Source organism: Oncorhynchus nerka, linkage group LG12 (assembly GCF_034236695.1).
Source record: "Oncorhynchus nerka isolate Pitt River linkage group LG12, Oner_Uvic_2.0, whole genome shotgun sequence".
NCBI lineage: Eukaryota > Metazoa > Chordata > Actinopteri > Salmoniformes > Salmonidae > Oncorhynchus > Oncorhynchus nerka.
The window spans coordinates 54113004-54138309 of NC_088407.1; the positions used below are offsets into that span (position 1 = coordinate 54113004).

A 25306-nucleotide genomic window follows, 5' to 3' on the forward strand; every position below is an offset into this window, starting at 1 on the left:
AGCACTATGGCTAATCAGATGCAGTGAAGCTGCAAATGTTTCAACACATCATTTTCCTCCAATGGATTATGGTTACAACTCCCCTTGGTTTTTATTAATCTATCAATCAGGCTTATTCTATTTCCAGAAACAGTCAGAATCTCTTCCCCTTCCCTGAAATAACGCAGAAAAAACTGGTCCAAACCGCAACACAGTTCCAAATGCTTTCAGAAAGTCCTAGAACTTTTCTCCACCAGCCAGTGCTCATTTTAGGCTGTTTTAGTGGAGATAGATGTTTCGGAAAGCGTCCCTGCCTCTTTGGGCTTGGCTGACCGTGTGAGACAGACAGACTGACGCACGGACAGGCCAGGGCGTTGGTTTCCTCTCAGCACCACAGAGAAATCAATGGGAGGATTTAGGTAGAATCCGGATCATTCTCTGTCTCAGCTAGTGGTCTCTGTATCTCTATGTGATGCCAACACAGCAGATCCCTCTGCAGGACAGACCTCCTTCTAAAACCATGGTAGACTGGGGGTTGCTCAGCTCTGTTTCAATCTAATCTGTTAAAATGTTGTGTAAAGAACACTAAGAGTCGGTTAAAGGCATCAACTGTCATTGGTTGAGGGCATCTAGAAAATGAGTGAGTTCTGTAGTTCCCTAAGTCTTTGAGAGGTGTTTGGGAACACTCAAACACTGGGAGACTGTGTCTCATTCATGACAGGCTAACTCTACCTGATGGGCTCCTGGTCCTCCTTGTCCTCTTTACTGTGTGTGATCTTGATCCCACTCTTCCTGGCCCGAGGACACCCTGATAGACTGCAGAGGAAAGGCAACCACGTCAATGACAGATATTACAGACACAGAGAACTTTGTCCAGTCTACTGCCTGTGTGATGAACTACAGGTGTGTGTGTGTATATATTTACCTTCTGTGTGATGCGTAGTTGCCAGTATTATGCCCAGAACCATCGCACCCCGGTGTCGGGCACCTGGGACAGAAAGCACAGCGAATCAGGGCCTACAATAATCAACAGGTCTTGAGGGACACACTCAAAAACACACCCATTCTGTATCACATCTATAATGTATTTCACCGTAACAGTCAGTGGAGTGTATTAGCTTTGTCTGAGGTACTTAAACCTGTTTAATAAATGATACCTTTTTCACAATATATCAAACAAAGCGGAAAGAAAAATAAGACTGAAACATCTCACGCCTTACTTGAGCTCTTGTGAGTTGGTGGCCATCATACTTCGAATGCTTTTGTCAGCTAAAGGACAGCCAGAGAGACTGAAAGATACCAGGACAACGTTAGTGAGGCAAACAAGAGAGAGTACCCACCGTTGAAACATGATGACAGAGACACATACTGTACAACATGGGGTACATACTACGCACACACACACACACACACACACACACACACACACACACACACACACACACACACACACACACACACACACACACACACACACACACACACACACACACACACACACACACACACACACAGACACACAGACACACAGACTGGAATTGCAAGAAAGCCATGATGCGAGTGCAGGGGGGAATTTGGGTCAGTAATTAAAAAGTGTTAACTCTCTGAGTGATAGCCTGTGTAGAACACAAAGCTTTGTTTACATGCTCTGTAAGTTCATTGGCTAGATTCCTTGACACAATTATTGGGTATCTGGTAGGCCTATGTGTACCATGATGATACTGTACTTGGACTCAAAAGGTTAACTGTAATCGTACTCAAAAGGTCAACCCAGAGATGTGCATTCTGGCTGCATTAGTCTGACAGCATAGTCGAGGTAAGCTGAAAACAATCAATCCAAGAGACTTATTCCACCAGGAGAAAATGAAGTCACACCTTCTATGTGACACGTAATCGTCAGTCACGTGACCTCTCCCGTCACACCCAGGGGTTGGGCATCTGTCCCCAGAGAAATAGACACAATGAAACCATGACGAGAGGAACATAAAATAAAGACATAGGAGGTTTGTTTGTGTCTTTCTTGTTGGCGGATTTGTTTTTCATTGTTTTCAGTTTAGCTTCACTGTCTGCAAAAAGGGTTTGTTTTGGACCCCGTTCTAGGGCGCAGCTGCAACATGAAGAGGTACTGATGTTTTATTACAATAAATCATCAACGTAAGAGAAGCATAAGAAGCCATCAATACACTGGCTGAAGAGCTGTGGATCAAATGAAAAGCTGGCAGAAATGTGCGCTGCAAATGTAGCATGCCAAGGAGAAGAGGTGGGTGGTTCCTTTGAAGCTAAGGAATAGAACAGAGACAAAAAAGAAGGGAAAGCAAAGACGGAGGGGGTGAAAAGCAGATGGCAGCAGGGGGAGTGGAGCTGAGTGGAGTGGTGACACACACTCCACAGGAGGCTGCTGAGGGGAGGACGGCTCATAATACTGTCCAGAACGGAGCGAATGGAATGATGTATTTGATACATTCCACTTATTCTGCTTCAGCCATTTCCATGAGCCCACCCTCCATAATTAAGGTGCCCCCAACCTCCTGTGACACACACGCACACACATATCCCATCCAGGTCAGTCTTACGTTATCAGGTCCTTCTTGCTCTCCTTGCACTGGGCGTACTTGGGCTTGGGGCTGTGCATGGTGACGTCACCAGAGTAACCTCGCTCCCCCAGCAGATCCCGGAACGGGTCCAGGTCATCAGGCTAGATGATGAAGGGGATTTAGGTGAGAGAAAGAGTGGATGAGAGCGAGGGATGGGCGAGAAAGAGAGGGGGAATGAGAGAGATTGGGGCGAGAGGGTGAACAGGAGAGAGGGACGAGAGAGAGAGAGAGAGAGAGAGAAAGAGAGAGAGAGATTGAGACAGAAAAGAGGAGAGAGAGTGACAAAGAGAGACAAAGGGAGATACACACAGTCAGAAAGATGGCATGGACGGAGGGGGAATATGGATTGACACTGACAGCTCTGACAGACCAACTATCTGTGGAGTTGCACTGTTGGTGACAGAGGGCATGGGTAGCATGGTCCATCAGGCTACAGTTTAAAGCCGTCCCTGGGCCACCAGCAGGCTAGAAGAGGGGCACAACTATCTTAGTCCAATGCTGCTCTGACATACATGTATATACACTGGGGCAAAAAAGTATTTAGTCAGCCACCAATTGTGCAAGTTCTCCTACTTAAAAAGATGAGAGAGGCCTGTAATTTTCATCATAGGTACACTTCAACTATGACAGTAAAAATGAGGGGAGAAATCCAGAAAATCACATTGTAGGATTTTTAATGAATTTAAACAATTTAAAGGCAATGCGACCGAATACTAGTTGATTGTATGTAAACTTCTGACCCATTGGGAATGTGATGAAATCACTCCACTATAATTCTGACATTTCACATTCTTAAAATTAAGTGGTGATCCTAACTGACCTAAGACAGGGATTTTTTACTAGGATTAAATGTCAGGAATTGTGAAAAACTGAATTTAAATGTATTTGGCTAAGGTGTATGTAAACTTCCGACTTCAACTGTTAGATATCATTTGTTAGATATTACTGCACTGTCGGAGCTAGAAGCACAAGCATTTCGCTACACCCGCAATAACATCTGCAAAACACGTGTATGTGACCAATAACATTTGATTTGATTTGAATTGTGCAGACACCAACAAATACCAACTTAGAGCGCCAATCGGTTGGTGGCACAGTCACTGGCTCGGCGAGGAAGAATGCCTACTTATTTGACCAGAGGTATTACTCAGACCTTCAGATTATCAGCCTCGCACACACACACACACACACACACACACACACACACACACACAGAAATAGACACACACACACACACACACACACACACACACACACACACACACACACACACACACACACACACACACACACACACAGAAATAGAGAGAGAGAGCTGCCTTGGCACTCAGAGCCTTAGAAGCAGGTAGGTCTCTTTAAAACACAATGGCACTCTGCTCTCTCAATTTGCATGCAAATGGCTGCGACTGTCTGGCGGGCTGCCAAGGTGGTGGCTGAGGAGGCTCTGTCATACCGTCAATCTGGGCTGTGGAGAGAACGCAGCACTCAGGAAGTAGAAATAATGCCGTTTACAGTACCGCTGTTGAGATCCTGGGAGCACCTAAGCCATTTGTTTAGTGTTTGCGAATCAACAGAAGAGACTCCGAATGAGGAGACTGGAAATGCTGGTGTGTATATAAAGCATTCTTTGAGGATTGACGAAGTAAAGGACTTCTTACCACGACAGACTGGAAACGTCAGGACTATCTCTTTAGACGAGAAACTCCGGAGTTTTTACGAAGTGCTGCATATTACAGGATTGGAGCTATCTATTTGCATGATTATTTACAGGATTATATGAGGAAAACCTGATAGAGAGATTCTTTGTTGTGCTCCAGTAGGCTTCACTATGTTGTGCTTCCCTATGCCTATTAACCTCAACACAATGGAATCAGAGTTAGGAGTTTGGCTGAGCGTTCTAATGCTGTACATAACAGATACCCTAGATGGCACTGTGGTGAAGTCCTAGATCGCTAGAGTCTGTCTGCAGGCTGGCTTTGTCTACAGTGCAGGCAGCCAGGCGGGGCAAGACTATTGATGTAAACCATCTATTTTCCTTTGTGTACAGTAATGCCCCTAAAGACAGGCAAATATGTCCAGCACATATTGAAGAGCACTGGGCTGGGTCATTTTGCAAGGTCCTCTACAGCGTAAAAACAGGCACACACGCAGGCACGCTCACATGCACACGCACGCACAAATACACCCCCACACACACTGATTCCCTGCAGTCTTTTGGCGAGAAGAGCTATTTAGATTCCCTCCCAGTATTTATTTGCATAATTAATTCTGGAAAACAGCTGAGAGACACAGCCTACCTCTGTCTGCTGTATGGCGATGCTGATGGAAATGAACATACAAAGAATGAATTGTTTTCCTTGAGAACTCCTAATATGACTTTCCAATCATTCAACCTGAGATCTGGGCTGCTGGTGTTAAAAATGACCTCAACATGAGATGGGAGTCTTACACAAGAAGGAATCAACAGAAAGTCCTTGGAGACAGATGGCTTGGGTTGGACAGATGTGAAACACAGTAGGTACTGTACGGACTGCCAAATGGATGGGTGTTGTTGAAATGCAACGGGGGACTTCTGTATGTAGGCCATTGTGAATCGTAACGTTAGATGTATGTACAGTATGCAAGCTGCTTGTTTATATGCAGGATATTCGAATGCTGCCGTGTCAAAGTTATTTGAGTGCTGAGGTACTGTGGAGCTAATGTGACAGAAAGTCATTGAAAGATAGGATAGCCTCGTCCCACAATCCGAGTTACAGGTTAGAGGAGTGATCGGCATCATCATCTGATCATCATTAGCATCATCATCCTTCCACATTTTAGTACCTCTTTGCTGTCCTCGTCGATGCATTTGATCTTGGCGTAGTCGACCGGCAGGTCCCAGCAGTCATCCCCCATGCCGTAACGCATCAGAGCCTGGCGCTGGGGAGACATGGGCTCCAGGGGGGTGAGCACCGCACTTACGCCACCCCCCAGACGCTGCTTCATACTCAAGTCTAATGTCCCATTCTCATCTACCTCTAGGTCTGGGTTCTGGAGGGAGGAAGAGAGACAGGGAAAGGAGGAAAGACGGGAGGGGCAGCAGGAAGGAGAGAGAGAGGAGAAGAAAGGCAAAGCAACATTCAGCTCAAAAACCTGTTACATAACTCTCTAAATATTTCCTTCTGGTAAAAAAAAGGCATGGTGACTGGTGGGAGAGACAGGGTCATCAGTGGTAAAGGGCAAGGGAGCAAATGTAGTGATCCTGCACTAATCTCACCATCTCTCTCTCTCTCTCTCTCCCTCCCTCAGAGTGTCTGTAACCTCCACAGCCAGAGGGAGCAGATTGGGGCCTGGCTGGTTTGAGTGTGATGTGAGTGGATTTGGGCAGAGAGACTGGGCTGTGGGGTTAGAGGTTGGCTGGAGGGCAACGCTGGGCGGCTGCATAGGGACTGCTGCTAGTCAACCAAAAACACAATAAATATCGCACAACAAACAGGGACACAGACAGGCTTGAATAATCAGCCAAAATGCTCCCTCCCTCTCCTACCCAGCTGAATATCCATGTACTGCAGTGGAGGCAGCTGAGGGGAGGACGACTCATAATCATGGCTGGAATGGAGTCAATGAAATGGTATCAAACACATCAAAACATGGTTTCCAGGTGGTTGATACCACTCTATTGACTCCATCCTAGCCATTAATATGAGTGTTCCTCCCCTCAGCAGCCTCCACTGATGTATTGCATCTGGTGAACATGTGCACAGTAGAATTCTGCCCTGTATTTGGAGGGGGCTGGAGGGGAGGGGTAATGTCTATTTGTCACCCTTCCCTTGCCCTCATTAAAATCCCTCACTCCAACCCCCTCCACTCCCCCTCTCATCTCCTCCTCTCCTCTCTTTCCCTCTCCCCCTCTCCAGCCAAGGCACGCCTGTTTCAACAGTGATTCCACACGACACTCCCCCTAGGCTGGAGTCTCCCTGTGTTCCAGTGGAGCAAAACCCAGGTTCCGGTTCTTTGTGACGCACATACTGAATGCTTGTATAGTCTTCTGGGCTCAGAGGTTAGGGTACTGGGGTCTGCTTCCAGTGTTGGGCCAGTAACCGAAAGGTTGCTGGAACGAATTCTCAAGCTGACAATGTAAAAATCTGTCGTTTTGACCCTGAGCAAGGCAGTTAACCCATTGTTCCCCGGGTGCCGAAGACTTTGGATGTCGATTAAGGCAGTCCCCCGCACCTCTCTGATTCAGAGAGGTTGGGTTAAAAGCGGAAGAAACCTTTCAGTTGAAGGCATTCAGTTGTACAACTGACTAGGTATCCCACTTCCCTTTCCCTTTCCAATAAAATGAGTAAAGTACACATACAGTTGAAGTCGGAAGTTTACTTACACTTAGGTTGGAGTGATTAAACCTATTTTTTCAACCACTCCACAAATGTCTTGTTAACAAACGATAGTTCTGGCAAGTCGGTTAGGACATCTACTTTGTGCATGACACAAGTCATTTTTCCAATAATTGTTTACAGACAGATTATTTAACTTGTAATTCACTGTATCACAATTCCAGTGGGTCAGAAGTTTACATACACTAAGTTGACTGTGCCTTTAAACAGCTTGGACAATTCCAGAAAATTATGTCATGGCTTTAGAAGCTTTTGATAGGCTAATTTACATAATTTGAGTCAATTGGAGGTGTACCTGTGGATGTATTTCAAGGCCTACCTTCAAACTCAGTCCCTCTTTGCTTGACATCATGGGAAAATCAAAAGAAATCAGCCAAGACCTCAGAAAACAAATTGGAGACCCCCACAAGTCTAGTTCATCCTTGGAAGCAATTTCCAAATGCCTGAACGTACCACGTTCATCTGTACAAACAATAGTACGCAAGTATAAACGCCATGGGACCACGCAGCCGTCATACTGCTCAGGAAGGAGATGCGCTCTGTCTCCTAGAGATGAACGTACTTTGGTGCGAAAAGTGCAAATCAATCCCAGAACAACAGCAAAGGACCTTGTGAAGATGCTGGAGGAAATAGGTACAAAAGTATCTATATCCACAGTAAAACGAGTCCTATATTGACATAACCTGAAAGGCCGCTCAGCAAGGAAGAAGCCACTGCTCCAAAACCGCCATAAAAAAGCTTGACTACAGTTTGCAACTGCACATGAGGACAAAGATCGTACCTTTTGGAGAAATGTCCTCTGGTCTGATGAAACAAAAATAGAACTGTTTGGCCATAATGACCATCGTTATGTTTGGAGGAAAAAGGGGGAGGCTTGCAAGCTGAAGAACACCACCATGAAGCACGGGGGTGGCAGCATCATGTTGTGGGGGTCCTTTGCTGCAGGAGGGACTGGTGCACTTCACAAAATAGATAGCGTCGTGAGGTAGGTAAATTATGTGGATATATTGAAGCAACATCTCAAGACATCACTCAGGAAGTTAAAGCTTGGTCGCAAATGGGTCTTCCAAATGGACAATGACACCAAGCATACTTCCAAAGTTGTGGCAAAATGGCTTAAGGACAATAAAGTCAAGGTATTGGAGTGGCCGTAACCAAGCCCTGACCACAATCCTATAGAACATTTATGGGCAGAACTGAAAAAGCTTGTGCGAGCAAGGAGGACTACAAACCTGAATCAGTTACACCAGCTCTGTCAGGAGGAGTGGGCCAAATTTCACCCAAATTATAGGTGGAAGCTTGTACAAGGCTACCTAAAACATTTGACCCAAGTTAAACAATTTAAAGGCAATGCTACCAAATACTAATTGAGTGTATGTAAACTTCTGACCCAATGGGAATGTGATGAAAGAAATAAAAGCTGAAATAAATCATTCTCTCTACTATTATTCTGACATTTCACATTCTTAAAACAAATGTATTTGGCTAAGGTGTATGTAAACTTCCGACTTCAACTGTAGTAGCTCAAGCTAGTTTTTTTTTCATGCTCTGGACAATATGTTACTGGATTCAGGATCGTTGGCGTTTGACGCTATTATGGTGACAAAACAGAATCAGCCTTTGTAGACCAAAGATAGACATCAGTGTTTCCCCTATATTAATTTAATATACATAATATATTAATATATTAATTTACTATATCGTTGCCGCCACTCCAACAAATATGGTTATGGGCATGTGGAATGGAGAGAGAGAAACTTTGAGGCAAGGCTAAAAGCTATCAGCAGGAAAGAGAAATAGATATTTTAATGTGGCATGGTATGTGTGTGCTTCAAATGAATGTGCATATACAGTATGTGTGTCATTGTGCGTTAACGAGCATGTTTGTTTCCTCACGGACCACATGATTGTCATCTGACCCCCAGATAGCCCCGGTCCCCTGTTGCTGGGAGGAGGTGGGGCAAGAGAGAGCGGGAGGGGTCAGTGGCTGCTTCCCCAAATTACTTCCACCAGCCTCCTCCAGCTCCTAAAATGAAACAAATGTATTCTCTCTCAGCATTCATGATTATTCCTCAGTCTCCCTCGCTTTCACTCAGAAAGATAGGAATGGACGTAAATGAGGAAAGACAGACAATGTAAGAAAAGCAATGACATGACTGGAGGTGTTCAGATGAAAGAAGGTTGAGAATCTCCCTGACGTTTCCTGTCTCTACCTTTGCCTTGGAGCCTCCTGTCTGTCTGTCTGTCTGTCTGTCTGTCTGTCTGTCTGTCTGTCTGTCTGTCTGTCTGTCTGTCTGTCTGTCTGTCTGTCTGTCTGTCTGTCTGTCTGTCTGTCTGTCTGTCTGTCTGTCTGGCCAACGGAGCAGAAATGGACAGAGAGGAAGGGAGGAAGAGAGAGGAAGTCCTGATTGGTTAAGGCTCCTCTGCCAGCTGAGTGTACTCCGCTCTACCTCACGCAGAAGGCCTCCCTATTTACCTGCTCGGCGTCTCCATGCTGATAATGCAGGGATACCGGCGCCTTATCTCCTCCTGATGACATATTGGGCTCGCGGCGTGTCGGCGGCGATCCGTCCCATCCCGCCGTTCTCCCTATCTACCTCACCTGATCCCTGGAGGGAAAATATAAAGCTGTCCTGCTGAGCGCCAATCGAGAGACACAGCCGTAGATATCTCTTTAACAGAGCGCCAGTGTGCGTGGCTAAAGAGACCCTATCGTCCTCACTCATCACTGCTCACATTACATGGCAGGACAGAGGAAGCTTGGAGCTGGGAGAGTAAGGCCTCTAGCAGTGGGATGGGAAGGTGTTTCGAGGATATCATTCAAAGGTCTAACCAATACTATGACACTCTATGTTAGACCACAGGATGTCAAGTCGGATTTGAATACTTCCAGTTGGCCGAAAGTCAACCTACATGTCAACAACAACAACAAAAAACCTGTAGTGTCCAACCTCTCACGTCCTTCGAATATTGTACATTACACACAATCCCATTATCTCATGTCGATTCTACTTAAAAGTATCAGCTCTGAAGGCTTTATATAAAGAGTTGGTCACTAAACAACTCCTACCCGAGAGCAGAGGTCCTGGGGTTTTCCTCCCAGGCCGTGGGGCATCTCTCTGCAGCGCGTGGACAGGTTGAGGATGGCCCTGGCAGCCATGTGGGCAGCCTCCATGTCGTGGGTGTAGTCGAAGCTGCTCTTACTGCAGGTGGAGCTGGCGCTGCTGCCCCCTCCTCCGCCCCCTCCTCCACAGCTCAGGCTGCTACTGCTGCTGCTGGGGGCGTAGGTGCTGTTCGGGCTGCTCGCCGAGCTGGAGTTCTTACAGTAGCGCTTGACTGGAGGACACAAGCACACAGAGATAGGGGTAGTTCATCCGCAAGTATAGACAAATGCACGGCGTGGAAATACTCCTACCGTCGTTTTGTAAGGTTCTGTATTTTTTTTCTTTGTCAACCTTGTGATGTTTTGATTCATCTGCCTGTTTGCCTACCTGTGTATGACCATTGCCTACTTGTGTATGACCATTGCCTACCTGTGTATGACCATTGCCTACCTGTGTATGACCATTGCCTGCCTGTGTATGACCATTGCCTGCCTGTGTATGACCATTGCCTACCTGTGTATGACCATTGCCTACCTGTGTATGACCATTGCCTGCCTGTGTATGACCATTGCCTGCCTGTGTATGACCATTGTCTGCCTGTGTATGACCATTGCCTGCCTGTGTATGACCATTGCCTACCTGTGTATGACCATTGCCTACCTGTGTATGACCATTGCCTGCCTGTGTATGACCATTGCCTACCTGTGTATGACCATTGCCTGCCTGTGTATGACCATTGCCTACCTGTGTATGACCATTGCCTACCTGTGTATGACCATTGCCTGCCTGTGTATGACCATTGCCTGCCTGTGTATGACCATTGCCTACCTGTGTATGACCATTGCCTGCCTGTGTATGACCATTGCCTGCCTGTGTATGACCATTGCCTACCTGTGTATGACCATTGCCTGCCTGTGTATGACCATTGCCTACCTGTGTATGACCATTGCCTGCCTGTGACCACGATTCCTGCCTCCTGCGAAGGCGAAATAAAAACCTGCCGCGCTCTGCGTGTGATTCTACACCTTTTCCTACCTCAGTATTCATTACAAGTTTGGCTGTGGGGGATGCATTCAACAATAAGGATTTTGGGAAGTAAAAATATTGGTGAATTTGGAAAGACTCGGCACAAAATACAATGAATCCGTGGAGAATAAAGGCCTGGAATACAGACCATTCATAAACCAATCCACAGAAGCAAGGATATTCATTATTCTACTGACACAATATTCATATTGACTACCTGAACAACAATAAAGTAGGTAACAGATAAAGCTGAAGTGCCAGGAAGATGGACTGTACCATCATATCCTTTAGGTGAAGTGTCCCTGCCTTGGAGCTTGGGTGCGATGGCCCGTTTGCCGTAGACATTGTTGCCATGGCTGCTGTCTGTGAAGCTGCTGTAGTCAAAGCTGGTCTTGGAGTACTTCTCGAGCTCCTTGGCCAGGTTGGAGCGTGGCGTGCTGGTGGACACGTTGTTCTTGTAGCCGTACTGAGGGATCTCCAGCTGTTTCACAAAGCACATAGGCCTGGAAAATAAACCACGAGGGGGTGTAGGTTGGACAGAGCAGAGGCACCAAACATCACGCAGGGGAGGGGAGGGGGAAGGGAGGAGAGGGGGTAGGGAAAGGGGAGGGGAACGTAGAAAAGGGAAAAGGCAAGGCAACAGTCAACTCTAGCCTAAGAGAATCCTTGGATTTAGCTTTTAGTTCATCTAAGCTACATGTCTATGCTGTTTCCTGAAAATGTCTCACCCAAACACAACTCATAATTAAAGCCATGCATTTTCTCTGATATTATTTTACAAAAATGTTTTTATCTAGAAACTATCATAGTTTTAATTAGTGATGTAGTCTAATTGGATAGAAATGTTATATCTACCATTGCATATCAAAACAACTTTTGTTGAAATGATTCAGCTCAATAAAGGCTTTCACTTCATAAACAAGAAAATGAATGTGGAGCGTCTCCAAACGATAACTGTCTGAGAGATCAAAAGATAAAGAAATCAAACAGACATAAAGAAATATGAAAATCTATAATACAATAATTAAGAAAACCTTCCAACATTGACTGACTAATGCAAGCTGAGTTATAGTAAGGTAGGATATAATGTAGTGCTCCGGAATGGGGCCAATTCCATTCAAATTCAGGAAGAGTAAAATAATTTGAAATGGAATGAAACCCAACCCTGGTAAAGTATTAAATTAATATATTCAGGCCGTTGGACTCTGCATCTACCAGTGAGGTGGTCCCTATGGAAGCTGAGTGTGGTGTGGTGAGTGGTGAACAGTACCTGAGCACTCGGTCAGAGCCCTGGTTAGACTTGGAGGAGCCATCGCACCCGATGCTCTTCTCCTGGGCTTTAGCCAGCTTCTCTGCTGCAGCGATTGGACACCCCGACAGGCTGAAAGGACAACAGAGGGGGGATGAGTATGACAACCAGTAATGGAGGTGAGGCTGATCATATCTGAACCAATATAATGGTCCCATTCAATGCATCTCTGACCACCTGTCTGTCTGCCTGCTGGTTTGCCAGCTTGTCTGTGTCTGTCTGTCTAACTGATAATCCATCTACCTACCTGCCTTTCAATGAGTTTTTGGTTAATTTCCAATATCATATATTTTCATAAAACGTTTTAAATGACAACAACGCAGTTGGTTATTATAACAGATTGCTTTTTTTGGTTGAGTGGCTTCAGAGGATAAACCAACTGCACACGCACACAATCATGTCCGTGCTACCCAATCCACACAAACACACTGGCCAAACAACCTCCCAAAACACACACACCAAACTCCCAAGGTTAATAATGGACATGTTATTGCAGCACAGCTGTTTGAGATACTGCCAATCAACCACATTTAACAAAGGCTCTGATCATTATATGTAATTTTACAAATTCTTCTTTATAAATGTTGTGAAGTGTAAAAGAGGCTTCAAGTCCCAGTAGAGAGGTTATTCAGATCATGGCCCTGAACCAGCGCAGGTGGAGGGAGAGGTGTCTTCTCGAGGTGTGAGTATCAGTTAGTAGGTGTTCATTTAGGTGTGTGTGTGTGACTTGCAAGTGCGTGTGAGTGTGTTAGTGTACATGACTGTCTGATAAGTTGAGCGTGTGCATGTCTGTGTGTGTGTCTGTACCGTGTGTCTATGTGTGTGAGTATGTGTGTGCATGCCTGTCTGAGCGTCAGTGTGTGAGTGACACTGTGCTCAGCTAGAGAGAGCTCCAGTCTTCCCAGGTCTATAACCCTCCTGCCAGCGTGGTAGAGAGGTGCTAATGGCTGCTGATACACCCTGACTTTCACAAAATCTGCTGTGGGTGACACTCCACTCATTCTCATCCTTCTCTCTCCTTTCATTCTTTCCCGCTCTGATCTGCTCCCCTTCTCTCTCTCTTTCTCTCTCACCTCTCGCTCTCTAGCCGTGTGACAGGAGAGGGGAGCACACGGCTATTTCAGTTCCACTCTCAATACCAACACCCATACACACAGCTTCTCTCCCGGAAGCCTTGATCTGTGATTCTTTCATCTGAGGTGTGGATTACAGCATTTCACGCGTGACTCCAAATTTAGCATTAGACAAGCAACCACATAATTAGGTATGGTTGTGGTAACTGAGATATCCAAAGCCAAATACTTCTGTAAGCCCCTTTTCCATCACAATCAATAAAAATAGTGACATTTGTGCAACAATACACAAACACAAAATTATAGTAGATGATACAATTATAAAATCAATCAATCAAACAATAAACACTTGAGCAAATAAATAGAACATAAACCAAGTGAAAGAAATGATCATGAATGTCAAGTAAAATATTTAATAAATCAAATATATTGATAAAGAGGAAAGAAACAAGGATAAAGTAACAACCCGTCATTGGAGGGAAATAAATAAAATCTCCAACTGAACAAAAGATGGACGTAACACAGATGATCCTGGCATTTCCCAAGATGGCTGCCAGTCCTGTTGGGCGACTCACCTTCTGTGGGAGTTTCTGTTGCTATTGACATGGCCGCGTCCCGTGCAGCCCAGTGTAGGACACTTAAGAACATTCTCATACATAGCAAGGACTTCACACAGACAGACAAACAGACATACAGGAGAGCGATAGAGAGAGATAGGGAAGGTTAGAAGCCCACACAACCAGACAGTATCATTAGTGTGTGAGAGGTTGAGCAGCTTGGTATTATCATCATCGTTATCATTAGGATCTGTGCCAGCAATTTGAGATGACCTCCTTCCTCCTCCCTATAGAGCAGTACAGTCTGAAAGGGCAGACAGTGTTTGTTATTGCCACCATACTGGTTTCACTGCTATAGCCTTTTGAGATCAGTGTTGATTGAAGAAGGAGAGTAATTGCGAAGAAGAAGCCATCTAAAATCCCTTTTATACACAGACCAAAATCGCACTAATTTAACATGCCTGCATTTTTATACCAGCCTTTTCATATATCTGAAAGGGGTATGGTGTAAAACACATGGGAGAATAAAAGCCACCTAAAGAGCTTGTCGTGATTCCTGCATTCTCACAGACCCTGAAACCAAAATACAGGTCTTGGATCTGTGTGAATGGTTCTCTGCTTTCTTTTGCAGGTCAATTCATGAACACTTCACTTGCTTAACACTTGTTTAAAACCTCCCTAATTTGAACTGAAAACAGCGCCCGTGGTTTAACGACACCTCCCATCTGTCCCAATTTGCCAGTTACCAACTGATATGTATAAAAGGGGAAAACCTACAAATAGGTTCGAAGTAAAGGGGCTGTTTCAAAGGGGGTCATATAAATATTACCATATTTTTTTTGTTGCAGGTAACATACCAAATCGTCTGTCTGACATGGGTATGAGAATACTAGCCTAGGACATAGCCAGAGACATATACCAGAGACAGCTTGAGGCATGCAGAGAGCAGAACAAGTAGCCAACGGATAATGCAACAGAAGACATGCCAGTAATTCACGGATCGTGCCAGACACATACAGTATATTTATTGTTCTATATACAGTGTATACTGCTAGTTATCATCCACCCGTTTTAAGATGCTCCTGCCTTCGATAGCATTTACCATTAAAACAGTCAAATGGGTTCATTCAATTGGTTTTAATTGATTTGGATCCCCATTAGCTTTTGCAGAAGTAGTAGCTTCCTGGGGTCTACACGAAAACATAAGACAAAACACTGAGACACTGCTAGACAAGAGCAGTCCGTCAATTACAAAATACAACAATATACAAACAATACAACTGAAGGAAAATATGTAGATTGTGTGCGTTACAGTGTGATAGTGTGTCTGCGTGTGTGCGTGTGCGTGTGTGTTTGTTTGTGTGTGTGTCATTTTACAGTCCCTGCCATGAGATGTTTTTTTTTAATAGATTTTTTTTAAGGTCATTTTACGTTTACTTGAGTAATAGGAGATGGAAGGGAGTTCCATGTGATCATGGCTCTGCATATTACTGTTGCCGTGAATTCGTTTAGGACTGTGAAGAAACCACTTGTGGCATGTCTTGTGGGGTATGTACGGGTGTCTGAGATGTATGTTATTTGATTATGCAGACAATCTGGAATTGTCAGCGCAATAATATCTCTCGTAAAAACTAGAAGAGAAGCAGTTGATCTCTCGTCAACCCTCAACCGGGAAAGACTGGAATGCAGGTTGTTGATGTTAGTTCTGTATGTACTGTTAAAGGCATGCTGCTCTGTTTTGAGCCAGCTGCAGTTTTCTTTCTTTGCTGCACTTGACCATATTAGCACAGTAATCAATATGGGATAAGACCAGAGCCAGAACAACTAGTACAGTTGATTTATGTGTCAAAAGCACAGAACATCGGGGCCTCCCGAGTGACACAGCGGTCTAAGGCACTGAGGCGTCACTACAGACCTGGGTTTGATCCCAGGCTGTATCACAACTGGCCGTGATCGGGATTCCTATAGGGCGGCACGCAATTGGCCCAGCGTCATCCGGGTTAGAGGAGGATTTGGACGTAGGGGCTTTACTTGGCTCATTGCGCTCTAGCGACTCCTTGTGTCAGGCCGGGTGCCTGCAGTCTGACCTCGGTTGTCCGTTGAACGGTGCTTCCTCCGACACATTGGTGCGGCTGGCTTCCGGGTTAAGCAGGCGGGTGTTAAGATGCGCGGTTTCCTTATTTAGAATGTCAGTGAGCTCACTGGCTTTGGGTTCTGACCTATAGAGTGTGGAATCAGCCACATACATAGCCGTTCGAGCTTGGCCAGTGGCAAATCATTGGTAAAAATAGAGAAGAGTAACGGCACAAGGCAACTGTCTAGAGGGACACCGCACTTTACATATTAGATGTTAGAGAAGCTTCCATTGAAGAACACTTTCTGGGTTCTATTGGATAAGTAACTCTCCAACCATGTGATGGCAGGTGATGTAAAAGCCATAAATAACCATTTATGATCAATAACACCAAAGGCTGCACTGTATCTAACAATACAGCTCCAACTATCATCTTATTTATACATTTATTTTAACCAATCATCAGTCATCTGAGTCAGTGCAGTACAAGTTGAGTGCCCTTCTCGATATTATGCCTGCTGAAGGTCAGTAGTTAACTCCATCAGCTTACTAAGAACAGGCAGCAAACTGATTAGGCGGCTGTTAGAGCCTGCAAAGGGTGCTTAACAATTTTTTGGCAGTGGGATTACTTTAGCTTCCTTCCACACCTGTGGACACACATTCCTTTAGGCTTTGGTTAAAGATATATCAAATAGGAGTGGAAGTATAGTCTGCTCTCCCCACGGCAGCCAATTAGAGTAATGATCTGTCCACGGACGTCTCTAAGGGACCCCGGTTGAGAACCATCAGAGGGGAGGGGGGTGAGGAGAGGGGCCAGAAAGACGCCCTGCTGTATGGGTTAAAACTGTTCTTTGCGTCAGCTTCATCATTATCACCCCCTTACACTCTGACCCTCGTCATCCTCACTCTCTGGCATACTAATTCGAGCTCAGAAGAGCTAATTGGGCAAGTCCCTCCACCTCAACACGCCGAGAGCCAATACATTATGTTAGATTATATCACTACTTTCCCTGACCATGACAAAGAAACAGTTATAATGACTGGAAATGGTTGGATTTGCCTGTCCTCATTCACTGTATGCTTCGAGCATCGTGGAACATTTCACAAAAATAAAAAGCAGTGATTCCTGAAAAGTGTATGCTACAGAGGTATTGTGTTTTGTACTCTCATTCATAGGTACATCACTTTCAGGAACAAAAACAAAGATCTGTTATGAGCGGCTTAAATATTTGACATTCAACACTGAGCAAACACGAAAATGAACTTGTAACGTCGCTTCATTTTAATATCCTAGATTTCCCTAGGAAGTGTCTTGTGCGCTGTGTGATTGCTAAATGAAGACCTTGCATTAATAATCTATTGTCCACTACACTGTAAATGTGTTAATAGACGGGCGGGCTTTTATCTCTCTCTGCCTCCTCGCTGTCAGCAGGTGTGTGTGTGTGTGTGTGTGTGTGTGTGTGTGTGTGTGTGTGTGTGTGTGTGTGTGTGTGTGTGTGTGTGTGTGTGTGTGTGTGTGTGTGTGTGTGTATGTGTGTGTGTGTGTGTGTGTGTGTGTGCACTGAGAGGCTATTGACCACTGATGGACAGAGAGAAACTGTGTGGCTAGCTGCTCCATGGCGGATAATGGATTATAAAGCAGAGTTCTGTCGATACCTCACATACCTGTCTGTGTATGTGCGTGTGTGTGAGTGAGTGTGTGTGTGTGTTATTTCTTTACAATGACCCTTTTCTGCGTAGTCACACTGTGAGTTGCAATTAGAATGAACATGATTTAATTCCAAAATGAAACATTTATGCTATTTTTCCAAAACGTCAGCTTGACCAACACAAATAAGAAATAGGAGAGGGAACACGGACGTTACCTCCAAAAGATCCTATGACAATCGATCGAAGCCTATTTTAAAACCCATTTTGGGGTTTGCACCCTCAAGGTCAAAAACTCTCCCCATCCTAAACCTCTAGGAGTACACATTTATACCTTGGTGCTATAACTAGGCTATAACTAGGCCCAGGAGCTTTTTCCTGGTAAGGTCACAAGGTCAGGGAAAACTGTTAGCTCTAAGCATGGTACTCAAAGCAAAAAAAGACATGTCTCATAACTGGCTACTTTATAAGGCCATGTCTTATGTTAAATGATTTATGTGCCATTATTTTAAAAAAGCTATTATTTTAATAGCAGTCTGTGTCATGGCAGGTCATAACGTAATCTTCTGATTCTGGGTTAATAGCACGTGTTGAAGAGAGTTTATTGAGAAGTTTGCACAAGGTGAATGAGACCAAATAACTGGGGTGCCTATTCGCTGAGGGCTAATGTTTATCGCCGCTGCAGTTGATCTGCTGCAAAAAGCCACAATACTTCTCTTTTATTCAACTGAATTTAATTGAGCAAAGAATATAAATAACTTCATGGGGTTTATTGTGTGGAGGGGGGGGGGGGGGGGGGGGATTGATAGGCGTACTCAGTCTTACTCACTGCTGGTGACTATGGCCAGACAGAGACAGTTGAATTTTCTACAGGCACTTAACAGTGTCACCAAGCAGAAGGGAGTTTTTATAAATCATGATCTTAATTATGTCTTACTTTGTGAGGGAAACATCATATGAATTTAAGGAGTCAAAGTACAGTAACATGCAACAAAAAAAAAGTAGCTTAAGTAAAATAAATGATCTGAATCCAACAGTGGGTGGGAATGTCAAGTGCTGTGAAGCACTGGCTGTTGGTCAGCAAGAATGAGTGATGTTAACTCATTGGTAGACAGTGCTAGAACAGTCCCGCCATTCACTATTGTACTCTGCCACTCATCTCTGAGGCCTTGTTTCCCCCCCATCATTAGACAGTAGACTGGACAGGTAATCAGTCATAGACTAACACAAGCAAATCCATGACCCCATGCATGCAAAGGTAATGCCAGGAGAGCAGCTGTAGCCCGCATGACCTCCCAGCGCAGTCCCCACCTGTCTAGCAAACACAGAGCAGCCATAACAAACGTGGATCAGCCACAATAAACACACAGCATTCAGACAGAAACACAGAGCAGCCATAACAAACGTGGATCAGCCACAGCATTCAGACAGAAACACAGAGAAACCAAAACATGCAGACCTTGCAATGCAATACATCAAACAAACCCTGCAATAAACTGAGAGCCACTGGCTTTGTAAGCAGCGTCAATTCAATTTCAATTCCAGAGTCTGAAACAGACTGAACTGAAACTGAGTTTACCCCAGAATGGTAAACTTAAGTAAAGTGTGAAAGTGCAGTTCTTACTTTCAGGTGGAACCCTGTCTTTGTGTGGACAGCCAGACAGGCTCCGATGGTGAGGGTACAACCCCGTCACGTGACCTGTGCCATCACAGCCCGGTGTCGGGCACCGGCTCTCTTTCTTGTCTCCACGAGATGAATCTAAGCACACAAAAACATAGGGACAGAGAGAGAGAGGGAGAGATATATATATATATATAGAGAGAGAGAGATAGAGAGAGAGAGAGGGAGAGAGATATATATATATATATATAGAGAGAGAGAGATAGAGAGAGAGAGAGAGAGAGGGAGAGATATATATATATATATAGAGAGAGAGAGATAGAGAGAGAGAGAGAGAAAGAGAGAGAGAGAGAAAGAGAGAGAGAGAGATAGAGAGAGAGAGAGATAGAGAGAGAGAGAGAGAAAGAGAGAGAGAGAGAAAGAGAAAGAGAGAGAGAGAGAAATTAGCTTGCTTCATTGAAAGCAGCACATTTGAACACTTCCAGCAAACCCAGTGACCCTGTCAGAACGAGGTGAAAGTCATTGTGAACAGTGTGCTGCTAGTGCGAGAATGCTTATAACCACAGCAACAAAACAACGTCATTTGAAGAATTGTCGAGGCTAAAAGCGGTATCACAAACCTGCCACTGATTTCACTAAGCCGACATGGGACCTTGCAGGAACATAACATAAGGTTAGCTACAGTATATCATCGCCATAGTAACAGAACATATTTCACACCACTTGACAAATTCTTGTTGAATAAAGCCACAACTGTAGCAGCGAAGAGCATGTGTTGCCATGTCCAAGACAAAGTAAGTCAGATTTTCTTCAACCAATTATTTGCACTGAAGGTCATTATTGGTCAAAAAAAGACACGCACACATGCACACCGGAGGGGATTGTCTTTCCCTTGCCCAACCTTACCCTCTCTATTTCTCCAAACCCGATCAGATAGTGTTACCATCCAAAAGCAGCGATGGCATCGCATGCCAACCGGCATCAGGTGCAACAGCCCACCTTCAAATGTCTTCAACTGGGAAACAAGATCATGGATAGTTCTTTGGTGTTAGGATATTCAGTAGCTACACTCAAATACACTGCAAATACAATGTATATATGGAATTCCATAAAATGATAGTAAGGATCTCAACTGTTCCTTGGCTGATAAGCTGTTTGTGAACCACAAAAACACAGAAATAATAGATGTTCCGAGCGCCATTTAAGTGGATGAAAATATTTGGTACAGTAAGGGGGAGAGGGGGAGGAAAAGGGTAAAGAGCAAAAGAGAGAGAGGGGATGCATTTCCTTTCACATCTTCCACAGAGTGACAGTCAAAGCGAGAGAAAGAGAGAGAGAGAGGGAGAGAGAGAGAGAGAGAGAGAGAGAGAGAGAGAGAGAGAGAGAGAGAGAGGGTTAGAGCGAGAAAGACAGAGAAAGAGAGGGAAGTCAGAGAAAGGCAGGACCACAGAGAGATAGTCTGCTAAGTCAAGTTTGAAAGGCTTCAATGACCTTCACCTCCACCACTTACTGAATAACCAAAATAAACACAGACACAGGAAGACGGCGTGGTAAAGAGAGAGGGAGGAAAAGAAAGAGACAAAAAAAGACAGAGAGAACAATAGAGAGGACGAGACAGCAGTGGAGGCTCCACAGAGGAAGGGGAGGACCATCCCCAGTGAATTTCATAAAAATAGAAATACTGAAACATTAAGAAAGTTATCCTTTTTAGAAAGAACTATCCTAAATATATTCACATCACAAAATAATTTATTAAAACATACTGTTTTGCAATGAAGGTCTTCAGTAGCCTCAACAGCACTCTGTAGGGTGGTACCATGGTGTAGCCAGAGGACAGCTGGCCTCTGTCCTCCTCTGGGTACATTGACTTCAATACAAAACCCAGGAGGCTCATGGCTCTCACTTCCTTTCATAGACTTACACAGTAATTATGACAAATTCCTATCAGACTTATCAGAGCTCGTGCAGCATGAATTGACATGCTGTCCACTTGTCAAAGGATCAGAGAATGAAGTACTGAACGCATTGGCTACAGCTAGCTAGCACTGCAGTGCATAAAATGTGGTAATTAGTTTACTCAGAGAGAGAAAGACAATAGTTGAACAGTTTTTATCAAATTAATTAAGGAGAAGCAAAAGAGAGAGAGAGAGAGAGAGAGAGAGAGAGAGAGAGAGAGAGAGAGAGAGAGAGAGAGAGAGACAGCTATATTTGGTTATATTTTTTAAACTTTCACTTAGCTAGCAAATGCAGCTAGCTAGTTTACCCTACTCAAACACCCGGCTCAAACAGAGAGAGATGCTATGTTAGCTAGCTGGCTATGGCTATTCAACACTAGTTTGGTTTTATTAATTTATTGCCACCAGGGCCCCGGGTGTGACTGACTGTACACTGTACTACATGATTGTAGCAGGTTTACTAACGCGTTAGTTCTTGTATCTATTTTGACTATGACATGACAACGATGTAAGCTGTGTGTAACGTTAGCGGTTAGCAGTCATGATATGAAGGTTTGGCTCGGAATGTTTTTTTCGCTGAGTCATAGACAGCTGATGTGTTGTGCGCACTGAAGTCCACAAGCGAAGGGAAAAGGTGAGAAGAGGAGAGCGAGTAGATACTTGCGAGAAGGAATTACTGTATATATACATTGAGCAAAATTATCATGCTGTTTTTCTGTGGCTACTATGAAAGTGAACTGTGTTTGCGGATATTCATACCGCTGATTCTGTTGAAAAAAAATCTTAAACAGAAGCAAACGGAACAAAACAGGGATAAACATACCTCAATTTGCTCATTTGCAACTGTTGGACAAGATCAGCTGGATGCAGGCAAGCATGTGCAAGGTGGTATTGAATGCAGGGGCACAACTTTCACTGGGGATGGGGGGGATGGGTCAAGTTATCTGTCAGATAGCGATATAAGGTGGCAATTATTACTATCCTACAGCCGTTGTTGTTTTGGAAATGTTTTGTAGTCTTTGTTCTGCCCCGTTTCAGAAGTAAATTAACTTGGATAGCTTTCGCCAGCTGATGTACCAATAGAGAGAGAGCTGGCCAAAAGTTGGCTAACATTAGCTATTCTTTTTGCCTCGATCACTCTAGACCTGAATCAAATTATGAAACCAGCAGTCAAATGACTGAATGTTGATATTCTGACGTTTTTATAGTGCAATATTAGTCAGTATTGCAATGTAACGTTATTGATCTGTCAGTTTCCTGAGCTAATTCCCTCCTTTTCAACCTGACACAGTAATAAACAGCTCTAACGTTACAGGCGCACTGTAGGGAGAGGTGCACTGTAGAGGTCTGCGTGGGACCAATTTATTCATCCTGCTCCTGTTCCTGCCAGCACTGCTGGCTTTCTGTCCGACTCCCACTCGCAACAAGAACTGGTCCCAAACCCAACTGCAGTCTAGCAATGTTATTTTAGGTGTATGTGATGCAGCTCTCTTGCCAGCCATGGTCCAAGCAATTTTGCACCCTACAGGCAAAATCAAATGCGCAAGAATAATAGGTTGAATTAGAGATTTGTACATATGGCCCTTATATTCTATTACTGGGGCTATATCAGCCAATATGCTAGATGTGCCACATCCTGATCTGTTTCACCTGCCCTTGTGATTGTCTCGCGTATTATCCCCGGTGTATATATCCCTGTGTTTCCTGTCTCTCTGTGCCAGTTCATTTTGTTCACCAAGTCAACCAGCGTTTTTCTTTGCTCCTATTTTGTCCCAGTCTCTTTTGGTTCTAGTCCCCTTGGTTTCGACCCTTGCCTGTCCTGACTCCGTACCCGCCTGCCTGACCACTCTTCCTGTTCTGTCTTCAAGCCTGCCTATCCCCTTGTACTGTTTGGACTCTGATCTGGTTACTGAACCCCTGCCTGGCCTGACCTCGAGACTGTCCTTCGCCTGGTACTGTTTTGGACTCGGTTTATGAACTCTCGCTTGTCCCCGACCTACCTTTTGCCTACCCCTTGGATTAATAAATATCGGAGCTCAACCATCTGCTTCTTGTGTCTGCATTTGGGTCTCGCCTTGTGTCCTTATGAGATGTAGTTTGAAGAGAGCAGAGTTAGAGAAATATGTGTGATCAATATTTAGGCCTATTTCTAGTCAATGTAGTAAACAATAGCCTAGTTAAATGTCTATTTAGGAAGTACATTTCATTGGAAAGATAACTGCCCCTTGCTTCTCCACCCATGCATAGGCTATAGCAGGGGTGGGCAAACTTTTTGGCTCGAGGGCCACATCGGGATTATGAAATTCAACGGAGGGCCACATTTTTTGGAGGTCCAATTGTTTGTCCAAATCAATTTGCGGGGGGCCTCCCGAGTGGTGCAGCTGTCTAAGGTATTGCATCGCAGTGCTTGAGGCATCACTACAGTCCTGGGTTCAATCCAAGGCCGTCACAGCTGGCAGGGACTATGAGACCCATGAGGCGGTGCACAATTGGCCCAGCATTGTCTGGGTTAGGAGATGGATTGGCAGGCCGAGATTTCCTTGTCCAATCGTGCTCTAGCGACTTCTGTGGCGGGCCAGGCGCATGCACGCTGACACGGTTGCCAGGTATATAGTGTTTCTTCCGACACATTGGTGGGGTTGGCTTCCGGGTTAAGCGGGCATTGTGTCAAGAAGCAGTGCGGCTTGATTGGGTTGTGTTCCGGAGGTTGCAGGACTCTCGACCTTCACCTCTCCCGAGTCCGTATGGGAGTTGCAGTGATGGGACAAGACTAACTACCAATTGGATACCATGAAATTGAATGATGACAGCGACACTTCCTACGTTTTGCATAGTCCTATAGGATATAGCCTACCTTTTAGCAGGACGATTTGCAGGCAGAGACAATAATGCTCGCTCACTCCTTTTTAATGACTACATGTTTTGATTTGACTTCGACTCACGTTGGTTGAGCGCCCCCTACTTCTTTCCATTATCAATATACAGACACTATCGTAAACTACAGTCTAATCAAATGTAAGTTCATTTCGTATTCAAGTTAACTGCGATGTGATTCTCCTCCCATGTAGGCAGCCTACTCTATTTCAAAGAGACCACACATACTAGGCACACTTTAACTCTCACAACCAACTAGAGAGAGGTAGGCTACTGAAGTTGAAGCAGCAAATTATGTGTTTTTAATACTAGAGGTAGGCTAACGCATACAAAAAATCTGTGGACCCCCAAAAATATTTTCCTCCCAACGTCGTCTGTCTGACCACACGCTCCCGCCCGCAGCATGAAAAATGCAGACCTCGCCGCAATGATCTCTGTCGGTACCTACAGGTTTTAGCAGAATCAGACGGTGACAGATGTCCCAACAGGGTCAGACAGCCAGGGAAGACCAGTCTACGGAGGTGAATTTGGCAGGACATTAACAATATCATTGAATGACACAAAATTCCATCTTGAATTGATGGGTGGATCTACAGTAGCTACAGGACAGAATCTTAATCTTACTGCTACAGTCTGGGATCTGGGAATAATGATCATTTCCATTATTGCCAAATAATACACTAAGGTAATTATTTTTCATGCCTTATTTTAAGAGGACCAGATGGTGACAGGGGCCACAACAGGGTCAGGCAACCAGGGAAGACCAGTCTGTGATGGAGGTGAGGGGGATTTTTGGAGATGAAACACTTTATTTCCTCTGTGCAGCAAACACTGGACAAGCCAGATACTATTTTAAGGCAGTCTGACAAACCTCCAAAGTTGATTTAGAAACTATATCAAGGGTTGATAGAGGCTTTTCCCCGATGTCATGACACATGTAAAACAAAAATGTGATGAAGACCTGGGAGACTATTGATGATGATGAATGGATACTGATATGTTAGAATGCCCTGCCATGTTCATATAATCTCAGACACAAATTAGTGCAGTTTAAGACCATCCATAGAATGTAATATATTCCAGTGAAACTGAATATCATGGACTCAGAAATTGTACT

The 25306-nt window shown here is 44.6% G+C and overlaps 1 protein-coding gene across 1 annotated transcript in view; it reads right to left on the reverse strand.

The window, feature by feature from the left end:
• The window catches only part of LOC115138371 (myelin transcription factor 1-like protein), an 86917-nt gene that overhangs the window by 11388 nt on the left and 50223 nt on the right, over nt 1-25306 (reverse strand). Inside the window, exons 7-16 of the mRNA XM_029675164.2 lie at nt 19364-19498; nt 14037-14127; nt 12350-12460; nt 11356-11582; nt 10020-10285; nt 5397-5603; nt 2553-2674; nt 1200-1268; nt 905-967; nt 712-795 (exon numbers count right to left, since the gene is read on the reverse strand). Of these exons, the coding sequence (XP_029531024.1) occupies nt 712-795; nt 905-967; nt 1200-1268; nt 2553-2674; nt 5397-5603; nt 10020-10285; nt 11356-11582; nt 12350-12460; nt 14037-14127; nt 19364-19498 (1375 nt within the window). The remainder of the gene's footprint in view (nt 1-711; nt 796-904; nt 968-1199; nt 1269-2552; nt 2675-5396; nt 5604-10019; nt 10286-11355; nt 11583-12349; nt 12461-14036; nt 14128-19363; nt 19499-25306) is intronic.